This window comes from Sparassis crispa (assembly GCF_003851025.1).
Source record: "Sparassis crispa DNA, contig_000001F, whole genome shotgun sequence".
NCBI classification, from domain to species: domain Eukaryota; kingdom Fungi; phylum Basidiomycota; class Agaricomycetes; order Polyporales; family Sparassidaceae; genus Sparassis; species Sparassis crispa.
In genome coordinates this window covers 1,787,214-1,800,821 of record NW_020939748.1, presented here as the reverse complement: position 1 = coordinate 1,800,821, position 13,608 = coordinate 1,787,214, and the positions used below count along the sequence as shown (strand labels likewise).

The 13,608-nt window shown below is 51.7% G+C and overlaps 6 protein-coding genes across 6 annotated transcripts; 2 read left to right on the top strand and 4 right to left on the bottom strand.

The window, feature by feature from the left end:
* Positions 1-172: 172 nt before the first annotated feature.
* On the bottom strand, positions 173-2,286 carry SCP_0205920 (hypothetical protein; the record flags this gene model as incomplete). Its single annotated transcript, XM_027754506.1, has 3 exons — positions 173-1,351; positions 1,407-1,881; positions 1,940-2,286. The coding sequence occupies 3 exons, from the start codon at positions 2,284-2,286 to the stop codon at positions 173-175; spliced, it is 2,001 nt and encodes a 666-aa protein (XP_027610307.1).
* A 217-nt stretch (positions 2,287-2,503) lies between these two features.
* Positions 2,504-3,241, top strand: SCP_0205910 (hypothetical protein; the record flags this gene model as incomplete). Its single annotated transcript, XM_027754505.1, has 4 exons — positions 2,504-2,635; positions 2,686-2,774; positions 2,830-2,961; positions 3,013-3,241. The coding sequence occupies 4 exons, from the start codon at positions 2,504-2,506 to the stop codon at positions 3,239-3,241; spliced, it is 582 nt and encodes a 193-aa protein (XP_027610306.1).
* A 340-nt stretch (positions 3,242-3,581) lies between these two features.
* On the bottom strand, positions 3,582-5,227 carry SCP_0205900 (Probable translation initiation factor eIF-2B subunit; the record flags this gene model as incomplete). Its single annotated transcript, XM_027754504.1, has 6 exons — positions 3,582-3,787; positions 3,847-4,113; positions 4,164-4,255; positions 4,307-4,434; positions 4,496-4,675; positions 4,724-5,227. 6 exons carry the CDS (start codon positions 5,225-5,227, stop codon positions 3,582-3,584), a joined length of 1,377 nt encoding a protein of 458 aa, XP_027610305.1.
* Positions 5,228-5,525: 298 nt separating this feature from the next.
* On the top strand, positions 5,526-9,666 carry SCP_0205890 (5'-3' exoribonuclease 2; the record flags this gene model as incomplete). Its single annotated transcript, XM_027754503.1, has 15 exons — positions 5,526-5,528; positions 5,579-5,627; positions 5,678-5,814; positions 5,869-5,898; positions 5,953-6,055; positions 6,107-6,220; positions 6,282-6,433; positions 6,483-6,608; positions 6,659-7,172; positions 7,225-7,990; positions 8,052-8,132; positions 8,184-8,241; positions 8,299-8,444; positions 8,506-8,809; positions 8,866-9,666. The coding sequence occupies 15 exons, from the start codon at positions 5,526-5,528 to the stop codon at positions 9,664-9,666; spliced, it is 3,384 nt and encodes a 1,127-aa protein (XP_027610304.1).
* A 295-nt stretch (positions 9,667-9,961) lies between these two features.
* SCP_0205880 (hypothetical protein) lies at positions 9,962-12,254 on the bottom strand (the record flags this gene model as incomplete). Its single annotated transcript, XM_027754502.1, has 6 exons — positions 9,962-10,468; positions 10,521-11,640; positions 11,689-11,729; positions 11,791-11,884; positions 11,960-11,974; positions 12,076-12,254. 6 exons carry the CDS (start codon positions 12,252-12,254, stop codon positions 9,962-9,964), a joined length of 1,956 nt encoding a protein of 651 aa, XP_027610303.1.
* Positions 12,255-12,619: 365 nt separating this feature from the next.
* SCP_0205870 (Protein transport protein) lies at positions 12,620-13,500 on the bottom strand (the record flags this gene model as incomplete). The annotated part of the gene is made up of 5 exons (XM_027754501.1): positions 12,620-12,774; positions 12,832-12,993; positions 13,050-13,210; positions 13,261-13,370; positions 13,429-13,500. 5 exons carry the CDS (start codon positions 13,498-13,500, stop codon positions 12,620-12,622), a joined length of 660 nt encoding a protein of 219 aa, XP_027610302.1.
* Between the last annotated feature and the right edge of the window lie 108 nt (positions 13,501-13,608).

Sequence of the window (13,608 nt, the reverse complement as noted above, 5' to 3'; positions counted from 1 at the left end):
CACCTGGGCATGAGCGGCAAGAAAGAGGCGCCATTACGGAGAAGACCTGCCTGCCCAAGAATAAGAATACAAGGAACCTCTATGATAAATCCTCTCGAACGTCATGACAAGGCAGCTGAAGAACGCGACACCGTGTACGCGAAAGAAAACATGCCGGGTATACGTACTCCTGCTATGTGGCGGATGTGGACACGCTCATCCCATTCTCCAGGCGTCTCCTCTTCATGGCCGGACCTTCTTCTTCCGCAGGATCGTCGTCTATCACAACGATGGGAGATGGTGCTGCATCAACGGCCTGCCAAAGTACGTCCGATGTCGGTGTCGTACGAATGAATGCAACATCGCTATTGGGATGTGCGGGCGTCTCATGTGCCATTGCCGTCATCGGTAGTGGTTCCACAGCTGGAGGTAGGAGGGGTGCTGGGGCGAAGGGGCCTGCAGTAGGAGCATCTGTTCGAGGGTGTGCGCCCGCTGACGTAGAACCCCTACCTCCCGCAGCTCCTCTTCCTCTCCTCGGTCTTCCTCTGCCTCGACCCCTCCCACCTTCCGCTTTCAGTTTCTCCTTGTAATACCTGACGATGTAACTCTGCAGGATCTCAAGAGCTTTCTGCGCACCAAGCCCCTCTAAATCTTTCAGGTGCTCCGGAGTGAGATGCGAAAAAATTTCGGGATTGAGGATGAGAGTATTGTCATGAAGAACAATTGGCTTCGGAGTGGACGAGGCGGGGTCGGAGCTTTGAGGAGGCGAAGAGGGTGGGACTGGGCCAATTATTATAGGGATACGGACAGAGGCAGGTATCGCAGGGAAGGGTGTCGCAGATGGCCGTGTGGACGCAGACTCTTCGGGAGTTACCGCAGTCGCGTTATTCAGGCCTGGAGAGGGAGTAACGATGGACGCAGTGGACGAGGATGATAACCCCCGCGATGCAGGAATGTGGAGTGCGGGGGTCTCAAGCTTCACCGTGGAATCGGAGGAAGCGAGTGTAATCGGGGGTGTGTCTGAAGTGGATGGAGGCGCTGTATTAGCTGGAGAGTGAGAGTTCGTCTTCAAGGTGAGGGGAGTCGAAGTCAATGGTGGCGGAAGGGGCATTCCTTTCAAATCTCCCTTGACGCTTCTCTTGAACGGAGGTTCCAGTGGAATCACGACCCTGCCTCTCTTGCCAATCGCCTTTCCATCGACGCCGCCAGAAGCAGCCAAGGCAGCCGCAGCTTGCCTCTTGGCGTCCAGCTCCTCGAACGTGTGTTCAAAAGCTTCGTCAATCACCCATAAAGCACCCTTGCCTTTCTCATCCTTCGATCTTAACAGTTTCTTGAAACCTGGATTCGACGACAAGTTGTGCCGAACGGAGCTCTTGAGATCAAGCAATGAGCCGGTCGAGCCCTATGATAAATTTACCGAGACTCACCTCCCAGTCCTTCCCGCAATATTTATACCACTCATACGTCTCCTTGATCCAATGACATATATCCTGAAGCGAACCCTTCCCTCCAAGCGCCTTGATGGCGCGGTAGCATAATTGGGCATATGTGAGCTGCGGTTTCGGAGGGATCACTTCTGGCGGAAGGGGGAGAGAATTTTGAGGATCCGACTTCTTGCGTTTCTTCGTATTGGATTTGTGCCTAATAGTGTTTGAGTTGGGTAGCTGAGTCCCAGCTCGTGGTGGTATCTTCGGAGGGGCAGGCAGGACGACAGCAGGTGGAGGCGAACAGGACGGAAGCGATGAAGGAGGCGAAATCGAGGTGACGTCGACTATATCCACAGACGGAGAGCGCGGACGGTTCTCAACTGAGGACTGAGAGCTTGGAGATGGGGAATCCTCGGGAGCGGGAGGAGGTGGGAGCACGAAATGGAATGTCCGCGATGCAATCTGTATTTGTGATCTTCACGCCGAGATTAATGATGCGTTCAGTGTTGGCAAAGTACGAACACTTCACATACCTCTCGCCCAGGGGAACCTTGCTCCCGCTCCCAGACCAGACCCCATCAACCCATGCACCATTCCTGCCAATAACGACAAGTACAAAGCGTTCCTCCTCCTCTTCGTATTCAATCTTGGCATGGAGGCGTGATACACTCTTCAGAGGACCAAGGTCGACGTCTACCTGAGGATTGTCTGAAGAAGATGCGGAAGAACAGGGGATGCATCGACGACCGATGGTAACGTTGAGCGTCTGGAGATAATAGGTGAAAGTGGGAAACACCAGACTGTAGTAGGCGGAAATCTTCTGAGGGGCGGGCTCGCCGACGAGAGAGTCCTGAAGATAGTCTGTGAGGTTGGTGGTCATGTCGAACTGGGTCACGGTGTGTCCGAAGACGTCGAGGACGGTGGACGCGTGCGGAGTCACTCTTTGGACTCCCGGCTACCGGCACATTCCGGCACACCCGCCCAATTTTGGCAGCGGGCCACAAGCCGCTCAACCTCGTCATGCTCGCGAACAAGTCCCAGTCAAATATTTCTGCTTCCTAATTTTCGCCTCTCCGCACGTCCTTCCACTCATTCTCATGTCGTCCACTTCGAAGATTGATGCGCTTGCGGACCGCGATGTCGATACAACCGATACCGAACTCCGTTACATGGCATATGCTGCACGGTTGAGAACAGCCGTGCGTGCTGGACATCGTTACATTGCCTATGTATGCACCATCATCCGGCTATCTACTGTTCAGCGATAGATTGACAACAGACTAGTGATGTTGGAGAGGCTTTCCGTCCAGTCGTTCCTCCAGTTGTTGTTAGTGCTGCATACGGCATCTCTTGGTTATATCTTGCGGGGTCTGTGTTTCTCATATTCAAACTTTTGGGTCTAAATTTAATGCTGTACCTTCAGTGATGTGAGCTACGAATCATACAAAGCTCACCGAAAGGGTCCATCTCCGTTAGAAGCTGCGCACTTCTCCGAGCCAACTCGAATTGGGATGGTCGCCGTTAAACGCGCAGTGTTTCAGTCCATAGCCTCGATGTAGGTTTCTGAACTGTCAATATGACATTCAGCTGATCACCTTTATTCAAGGGCTCTTCCCGCTTTTACAATCCATACCGCCGTCAAGCAGGCCAAGAAAATGTTCGTGAATACCCGAAGTCCGCGCGTTAAGGCATGGGGGCCGACTGCTACCGGTCTTGCTATCGTACCCATCCTTCCTTACCTTTTCGACAAACCCGTGGAGCACGCTACTGATTACGCTTTTGAGTGGATAGAGAAGCAGATGGTGGAAGGGGATTCCAAGACACAGTCGCGATAACATAGAGCTGATAGCCAGTCGTATCACGGTCGTAACGTGTGGATAGTCTTCCGCCCCAGAACTTCAATACACATACAAATGGACTGCTAATTTCAACTATGACTTTTGATTTCCACTTCTCTGCAGGAGATTGAACAAAGAGTCAAAGACGATGGTTACTACAACGGAAATACAGATGCAATCTCGGTGAAGTTCTGCTTAGCTCTGCTACAATGTTAGCATACAGACTAGAGTGCCACGACAATTTCAATTACTGGACTATATGATAGCATGCGAGAGAATACCGACCAACGAAAGCGAATGCAACAATAGAGTAGCAAATACATACGACAAGAAAGAATCAAAGAAGTCTGCCGAGAGCAAGAGGAATGGAGCTCATAGAATTCGGGGGAATAACACCGACTTCCGTGACGACAGCGGTAATGCAAGTTGGGGGAGTGAGATCATAAAGCGGGTTCAGGATCTCAAGATTAGGCTGATTCTGGAGAGCCAACGCATCCCGAGGCTTCGTCAGAGGAAACGAAGAGAACAGATCTCCGAGCGGAGCTGCAGCATGGATAATTCAGCCTTCGTTCCACCATACGCCGATGACAGTTTGGGCCTACCTAATTCATTTTTAGTGAAACTATCCAACTGGATACCCTCCGAAAACTTGTATGTCTCGCAACACACCACGACGGGGACTGAGTGCTGTTTGGCCATCATGGCTATGAGAGCAGTCCCAGCTCGAGAGAACAAGGCACCATTCGAATGTATCGAATGTGCCCCAACGAGCACGGTGGAGACCTCAGTGATGACAGAACCGAGAGCGGGAAGCAGAAGATACGAGCAGTGTACGCCTGCAGAAGACAAGACGGACAATAGTCGCTTGCCTGAGCCCATGTTAGATACTGACTAGCATGTAATTTCTGGTCACACTGACCTTCCAACATTGGTCTTGAGTCGACAACAATCACAGAAAAGTTGCGACCCTCGGAATGTGCTCCCAGCAGAACCTTCTCAACGACTGAGGATCTGAGCGTTCTGTGAGTCGTGCAGACTGTGTGAATCTCCCACAAGTCTAACCTTGCGTACGTCAGGATGATATCTCCATCTTTGATTTTGTTGCCCGCAGTTTCTTGGATTACTTGATCTGCAATAATAATTCGATCACGGATGTAATTGTCAATTTTCTGGCAAAGGGCGTCTTTCGCCTGAGGTATACGTACTACAGGTTAGCATTCTAAACGAATTACTATCGGATGACACACGAACATCTTGTTCCGGGAGGTCTATGTCCGACCCGCTGATCTCCAACTTGAGCTGACGAATTGCATTGCCCATCGTCACGGACATGGGTCTGGCAGCTACAAGATGGCTGATTTGAGGAGACAAATGTGTCATGAGATGGCGAGAAAGGGTGTTGTTGGGCGGTGTGACATAGTCTTGGATTACCTAGTGTTAAGTCAGTAATGTCTACAAAGCTTAACTTGTTGCGCGCACCGTTTTAAATGCAGTGAGGGTAGCAATACAGCGAGCGTTTGCACCCACTATTTTGAAATTTGAGAATAGTAAGGCGAGTCGTACAATTGTGGGATGGATATCCCCCTTGCCCACGCTCACAGGTTTCGGCAGCCCAAAATGTGAAAATATACGCAAGCCACGGGCCCTATCAACGACTGCATCTACAGAAGAAACAGTCCCGAGTTTTGCATCCTTCGCGCCCTTGTTCATCGCGGCGAATGCAGGCTTGAGTGGAGTCTCCGTCTTCACTGCCTTCTTCGGAGCAGGTGAGTTGGAGGATGAAGGTAGAGGAGTTTTGTTTCCTTGCTTCCCGTTTACGCCATTAGGTACCGCTGCAGCCTTAACCGCTTTGGCAGCTCTTTGCTTTTCCTGCAATGCGCGCCGTTCAGCCTTGGTCGTGGCTTTCTGGGACTTCGACTGGGGAGTGGAGGACTCTCCGTTCGGAGGCTGGACCTGCACATCTAGCAGTGGTGCTGGTGCCATACCGTGGTTTGTTAAACAATTGAAACGAGAGTAAACGGGAAGAGTGTTATGCTGAAGGACTGTACTTTGCCGAGTCGAGTCACGGCAGGTCGAAGGATCCCTAGAGGGATAACTTCAATTTCCGTATATGGGTATCCTCCGCGTGACCAAGATCCATTACGTCAGCACTCTCGAGCAGCCATCGAGCGCGTCGGCCACAAAGCGACCAGCGCCGCGGTTTACACTTATACCACCCGTGTCTCTCACGTCGTTCCACTCTACACTCTACCTCATTTAACAACCCCATCGTACTGCACACATGGTGAGTTGCAGCCTATCAGCCGTGTCTCAGACCACTCACTTGTGTTGCAGGGTGTCCCGGCACTGTTTCGCTGGCTTAGCAAAAAGTACCCTAAAATTGGTGAGCGGCCATTTGATTGCTATGCAGCCTTTTGCTTAACCTCTCTTCAGTATTGCCTGTAGTCGAGGAGGAAGAGGTGAAAGTACCGGATGCCGAAGGCAATGAAATTGCGATCCCCGTGGACATTTCGCACCCTAATCCGAACGGCATGGAGTTTGACAACTTGTATCTGGACATGAATGGTATTGTGAGTGTTACCTCGATGCTAGAGTTGCGTTGACCGCTCATGATCATATCGCAGGTCCATCCCTGTACGCACCCGGAGGGCAAGGTGAGAGTAACACTACTCAAGTGCCAACGGCGATTTACTTGTTCTATATTTTAGCCTGCTCCGGAAACTGAAGAGGAAATGATGGTGGAAATTTTCAAGTACACCGAGCGCGTCGTCAACATGATTCGGCCTCGTCGGTTGTTGTTCATGGCTATAGGTAAGCATGGAGCGTCAGATCTTTGAGGACATAGCTGAAGAGATCTAAAAGATGGTGTTGCTCCTCGCGCTAAGATGAACCAGCAACGGTCCAGACGATTCCGTTCTGCGCAGGAAGCAAAAGAAAAAGAGGAGGCTCGGAAGGAAGCCGTCGCCATGTGGGAAGGTACATTCCCTCCTGTTTCTTGACGAAGCCCACAAGCTGACACCATCTCCATTCAATAAAGCTATGGGGAAGACTCTTAGTGATGAAGAAAAGAATAAGAGACCGTGGGATTCGAATGCCATCACTCCTGGTACACCCTTTATGGATCTTCTTGCAACATCTTTGCGTTACTGGGTAGCATACAAGATGAGCACAGACCCCGGTTGGAAACAAGTGCGTTTTACATGACTCAGACGACCACGCTGGCTTATATTCTTTTTAGATGGAAGTAATCATATCCGACGCAAGCGTTCCCGGCGAAGGAGAACATAAAATTATTGAGTGGATCAGACGTCAACGGTCAAATCCTGGGCACGATCCCAATACTCGCCATGTGATATATGGATTGGTGAGGTTTACGCCAGAACAAGTTCGAATTTTATCTGACGTATGTTTCAGGACGCGGATCTGATCATGCTCTCACTAGCTACTCATGAACCTCATTTCAGAGTTTTGCGGGAGGATGTTTTCTTCCAAGAAGGTAGTCGCACAGCGTGCCGAATATGCGGTCAAGAAGGACACTATGCTGCACAATGTACTGGAGAGAAGGCATCTATCAAAAAGACTCCTCCGGAGAAGAAACCTTTCCTTTTCCTCGATGTTTCTATCTTGCGCGAGTATCTTGAAGCCGAGCTTAAAGTGTCACAGGCGCCTTTCCCGTTCAATCTTGAGCAAGCGATTGATGACTGGGTGCTGCTCATCTTCTTCGTCGGGAACGATTTCTTGCCTCACTTGCCATCACTTGAGATCAGAGAGGGAGCCATAGATATACTGCTGAAGATTTGGCGAGATGAATTACCAAGGATGGGTGGCTATATGACCAATCATGGTCATGTCGAGTTGTCGAGAGCCCAGATTATTCTTGAGGGTCTTGCAAGGCGTGAGGACGAGATTTTCCGGCGAAGGCGTGAAGGTATGTTTATGAAATCAGCATCTGTACTCGTCACATTAACATTACTTCACAGCGGAAGAACGTCAAGACCAGAGTGCGAAGCGTCGTAAATTGGACAAGAACGTAACAACTAATGGCTCTTCTGTCGGGCCCTCATCGTCCCTTAATCTGACCGTGCCTCCTACTGCTCCGTCTAAAACGTTGATGCCACTTACTCATCATCCGCTACCTCCTCGACCCGTCACCACTGATTTTGCCGTCAAAGCAGATAGCATCGGCCTCGGCGGGCCTAAGTCTGTCCAAGCTGTACAGCTTGCGCCCACTGCTGCTCAAGCGTTGGCGGGTTCTAACCATGATGTTGTCGCGAATCGGCGCTTCATTCGCATGGCGAATATGAGTGCTGCTGAGATGCTCAAGGCCGAACTGGCTGGTCTAACGCCGTTGAAGCCGTCATCGCCGTTAAAATCAGGCGGCTCAGCATCTACGCCTTCTACACCATCTGTTCCCCCACCTGCTGAGACTTCGCAGACATCATCTGTGGTCAGACATTCCCCCATCGTTGCCGAGAGCAGTGCATCAATGACCTCGAAAGAAGTGGTAGCAGTTGATGCTGATGCCGAAGGAGAGCCTGATGCTGATGTCACACCTATGGAAGATGACACTACTCTTAACGATAACGCAAACAGTTCTGTGCTTGGCAAACGAAGTATTGAAGAGGTTGAAAACGATGAAGAGGAGGAAGATCTCGGTTCCGACGATGATGCACCTCCGGACGCGTCGGACGCTTTAGCATACAAGGTGAATGCTGACGGAACCGTCGAGCAGGAAGATTTGGTCAAGTGTGTTTCGGTCTATCTTAGTTTTATAAACTCTCATTCACACACGCATAAACCAACTCAGGTTATGGGAGCCTGGATATAAGGAACGATATTACCGACAGAAGTTCGGCGTGGAGTATAGTGATGTTGCGTTCAGAAAGGAGTAAGTTCTTCGGCATATTGCACTACTCCTCTATAATTGTTTATCCTTCAGGGTTACGAAGCATTATGTTGAAGGCATCGCTTGGGTGCTACACTATTACTACCAAGGGGTAACACAATATTATGCTGGATATATCATTGATAGCTTTCTGACGCTTTCTTCGCAGGTTCCTTCATGGCAGTGGTACTACCCATATCATTTTGCGCCTTTCGCTGCCGATTTTGTAGATGTCAAGACGATGGACATCAAGTTCAATCCTGGCCAACCTTTCAAGCCATTTGAGCAACTGATGAGCGTCTTCCCAGCTTCTAGGTATGTTTTATGACCCTGACCCTGCGGTTTTGTGTGGAATTCTGTTTACATTTGTCGCTAGTCGTCAACACATTCCAAGTGTCTTCCACGAACTCATGTTGAACCGGACATCACCAATCATCGACTTCTATCCGGCTACATTTCAAATCGACATGAATGGCAAGAGGATGGCGTGGCAAGGCGTAGCACTCCTCCCATTTATTGATGAGAAGCGTCTGCTTGAAGCCATGAGCCCTCGTTATCCCGATATGACTGACGCGGAGAGGCGGCGCAACACATTGGGGAATAATGTCATATATGTGTATGAAGAGCATTCTTTATATCCGTCTTTGGAGGCTTTGTACGGCAAGCGTAAGAGCAAGGAGGTGGGTCGCCGCCGTGTGCTCTTGTTCACAACGCTACTAATATCACAATGCTGCAGCCCGTACCCATAAACGTCAAGGCGAGCAAAGGATTATGTGGAAGCCTGCTTCCGAATCCCGATTGCACACCTGGAGCAAACTATTACTGCCCTCTCCCTAATCAGGGCCTTCCTGACATCAAGAACGACCGATCACTCTCTGCTTTCTACTTCTTTCCCAAGCAACTGACTCCCCATCGCTCTATTCTACTGCCCGGTGTTAAGAGGTCGCACCCTGTCCTTACAGAAGCTGATCGAGAGACTGCAAGGCGTGGAGGTCGCGGCCGTGGACGAGGTGACCACGGATCGTCGCGGAATGGTCGAGGGCCGCCGTATGGTGGACCCCCTTCCTATAATTCTGGTTCCCACAACAATGGTCGCCACTTCGAAAGTCGAGACAATGATTATCAACATGGAGGGTCGTACAACCAGTCCTACCAGCAAACATCTTATGCGCCGCACCAGCAACAATCTTATCGAGGTCAAGGAGCTCGAGGCGGCCAGCAGTACTACGGCGCGTCAGCAGGAAGCCGTGGTCGCGGTGCACCAAGGGGTCGTGGCTATGACACTCCGCATGATGGTGGGTATACGAATGGCCCAGGGGGCTATGGTACAGGGTCCAGGGGTGGGTACGGAGGGTATGGAGGAAGTGGATATGTTGCCCCGAATGGATACGGTGGTGGTAGTGGATATGGGAGCTATGGCGGATACAATGGACCTCCCCAGAACCGTGGTGGATACAACCCCAGCTCATATGGTAATCCGCAGGGCAGTTCGTACAACGCCAGAGGGAGAGGACGAGGACGAGGGGGACGGTATTAATTTATACTTACTGGTATATATACATGGCATTTCGTGGACTTTGCTGCGTACCTGATAGCGTAGACTATGTGCCAGTAGATAATATGTACGACCTCAACATACGGACTGTTCTTGTGCTCCAGGCCAAGTTTTCTATCCATTCATGCTTAAGCTTGTACATAGTGAGGTATACAAAACACGAGAGTACTACCCTGCGGACCAAACAAACCGCTGTGTACATGTCTTGAATCAATATATATAGCATTCGAGATGTTCCTTCCTTCATGCGACGAACTCCCGCTTGTGGTGCGAGAGCTCACATCTGTGGAACCAGGCCACCTTCTCGCGGGGACGTGCAAGTTAGATAGAGGGAATACTTCCTCTCCATCTCTTTCATCTTCTGTCTCCGCTTCTTCTCGATCTTGCGCTTCCTGTGCTCTGCTTTCTTCTCGCGGCGTACGCGTCTCGCCTCACGGACCTCAGCCATCTGCCCCTCCACTTGGCGCCCGTATACGCCCGCATATGCACCATATCCGTACCTGTCGTCCTGAGAGTCGTCGGAGTCGTCGGAATCTTCCGAATCGTCCGACGACACCGACTCGTACGTGTCAAAGCCAGGAAGATGCAAGTCGACGGTGCCTATGCTGCGGCCCGAACGCCGCTCGCGACCCTTATACAGTACGAGTTCAACACCACGGGCCAAAAAGAACGAGACATTCCAGAGATCGATGAGGTCTGTAGTGAGGTTGGTCCGCTTCGGCGGGCGCCCGTCGCGTGCGTACTCTGGTACCGGCAGTCGCCCGGACCAGGCCAACGAGAGGTCCTACATATCATATCAACACAGGCTGGGACATGGTATGACTAACGGCACAAACATTCATGAGACGAATCCAGTCTTCATGGTAAACATCGTGGGGTACGAGAACAAGTGGCATGCGGGGAATGACTTCCAAGAAGTCGTCCATGTCCTGGATTTTCATGATCTCGAAGTGGGTATATGGCTGTGCCAGATTGGGAGGGCGCGAAAAGCCTTCGGGCGCAGCAAGTATTGCTTGTTGCTGGTCGGCAGCTATGCCTGCCGGATAACCCTGAGCATATCCAACATTGGCCGTGTACTGAGGAGCACCTTGCCCGTACTGTGCACCATACTGAGCAGCAGCACTGTTGGCGTACATTGCAGGAGGAGGCGGGTAAGGTGAAGGACTGGGAACCCGAGAAATAGACGGTCTGATGCCCTGGCCTTCACCGGTAGTAGGGTATGCGCCTGGAAGAGGCCTCGGGGATGCAGCACGTTGTATGGCGCCCATCTGATAGGGTGACACAGGGCGAGGATTATGGTAAGGAGAGACAGGACGCTGTACGCCTCCGGGATTCTGGTAAGGGGACACAGGGCGCCCAAGACCACCCTGTTGATAAGGTGAGACTGGGCGCTGGATCCCACCAACCTGATACGGCGAGACGGGGCGTGGAGGTATAACCTCACCAGGACGAGGGGAGGGCGTCGCATACGGACTGGGCTTCTGGTACGGAGCTTGCGGGGAAGTGTATGGGTTGCTGTAAGTGCTCTGCGGCGATGCATATGCAGTTGAGGATGGTGGATATGCGCCCGCAGGTGTGGGGTACGGTCCACCCGGAGCAGGCTGATATCCAGCAGGACGATCGCCGTAGGTAGAGTTCCGACGAGACCGCGTGCCGCCGCCGAAACCTGTGCTGGGTCTGCGTTCCCTCTCGTATTCGCGTTCGCGGCGGTCGACGTCGAGGTCCTGGAAACGGCGCTCGAGATCTGCAGTGGCGCTGTGTTTGCGATCGGGCTCATATGGGGAATACCCACTGCCGTACGTGTTGCTGAGCCTGCGCTCCCTCTGGCGCTCGCGCTCGCGATCTTTGTCGCGGGCCCGACGGAGGTCTTTGTCGTCGTCACGCGAGTAGGTCCTATGATGCTCTCTGTCGCGGCGCTCGGCCTCCTTCCTGCGACGCCGCTCCTCTTCGCGTTGCCTGGTTATAATGTGAGGCTACGCGATTGCTTTGATGGTAAGCGCTTACCATTCTTTGTCAGCTTGACGGTTGAAAGACGCCATGATGTCCTGGTTTCGTTCCGCAGTCTGTGCTTCAGCGGATTGAACCGCTGAATCAACCAGCACTTACCGAGGTAGCTGGCGTAGCACCGACCGGGAGTACTTGCGTAGCCTCGGCTGGTACCCATTGGATACCACTGACAACACCCTGAGATGTTTGATAGCTGCAAGATCAACACAGGATGAGACAATAGCTCGCGAGCGTGCAGTCCTGAAGGGTTCAGTGTGAGATCACAAACCTTGCAGCAATAGCCCTAAAATGAAGCAACGGCCACAATTCGTCAGCAGTTATGATCACACCAGATCGGCGAAACGGACAAGTAGAACAATCGAGCATCCCAGAGAGCAGACTCACCTGAATGGGTGGTAGGTGACCTGTCCATCGGGGCCGGTGGTCGTTGTGTATGTGATCGCACCAGGCTGGATCTGACTTTGTGAGACGGTCGGGCTTGGGGAGCCAACGACCGGAGGGAACGATTGGACGGGCATCATTGGGGATGCGCCGCCTGGGAAGGGTACACTGACATAGGCCATGGGGAGCTCACCACTTGGTACGACGCCGATGGATATTCAGACTCTTCCAGCCGTTTGTCTCGTTCGCAGACAAGATCGATGCGTAGAGTGGGATGTAGATTGGCTATCTGCAGGCAGGGCCTGTGGTTATCTATATCTATCGCCTGTGAACTCGTGTACGACTGCATCGTGTAGTACGGCAAGATCCAGCATGTGGAGTTTAGCGCGCGCCCGTGATCGTGCTAGCTGACAGGCGCCACAGCTGCCACGTACAACGTAGAGCACCAACAAGAGCGGTCTGCGATATAGATGCAATAGCTGAGAGCGTCCATTGAGAACCGTACTGTATCCATAGTGAGAGACGACCTAACACGCATGTCCTCCGCTCATGAGAATCTCCACCATAGCAGAATAATCACTATGAAGACTACCGCGCCTATTGGTGCGTATTGTCGCAACATAGCCTGAACATTGATGTTCCTCGCAGATTTACGGTATTTCTCTGATTCCGACCGTAGTGAGGTCGACAGGTGCGACATCCCTATGAATCCCGAAACAGTCAGGAGTAAGGAAGCATGAGGTGACGCGGTGAACGCACTGTCTAATGAGTCCCCCCTCCAAAGGAGTTCCTCCATGTTTTTGGTCATGATGCGTGTAACATCTTGTAGTTCGTCATTCAGTTTCTCAATATTCGAATTGCCTGCCGCGCCTGCTGTCCGCGTGTCTTGGTATATCCTCGCCGTCTTCCCCATGAAAGTATCTAGTTATGTTATGTCCAGGTGAGACATACATGCATGGTTGTATATGCGGACGCACCAAAGCCCACAAACGCATATGGTTTTCTGACGGTGTCTACCTTGGCGCCATACGACGTCGAGAACTCCTTCGACAGTTCATCCAAGTATGAGAAAGCCAATTTCCGTGGATACGACTTGTCTGCGATGACGAGGAAGACAACATTGTCTGAGATGAGGTAGCTAGGGATAGTTGGGTTGGATGGACGCAAAAGCGTGTGTCCGCCACATACTGAAGTGTATATTGTCCGCTCTCGATCGAGCAGAGAGGTTCGGAGTTGGGAGTGATCCGTCGGAAGATGAGCTTTGCCTGTTGCTTGTGCTCTTGAAGAGCTTGTTCTGTCTGTCGCGGTATATGACAGTCTAGACGCGGTTAAATACCGTGTCAGTGCTAAACTCACCGGCTCGTCGTCCACGCTGGCAGCGAGGGGAAGAGCGTCTGAGGCTCGTACGATCAGGGTAGACCGTACCATAGTGATCGAAATATCAGCTGGAGTACACAGATAGCTGTGGAGGATAAGTCAATGACTGGAGAGCACCGTAGCACTAGCAGCCTCCTTCTGGAGCGCGAGTCGATGATA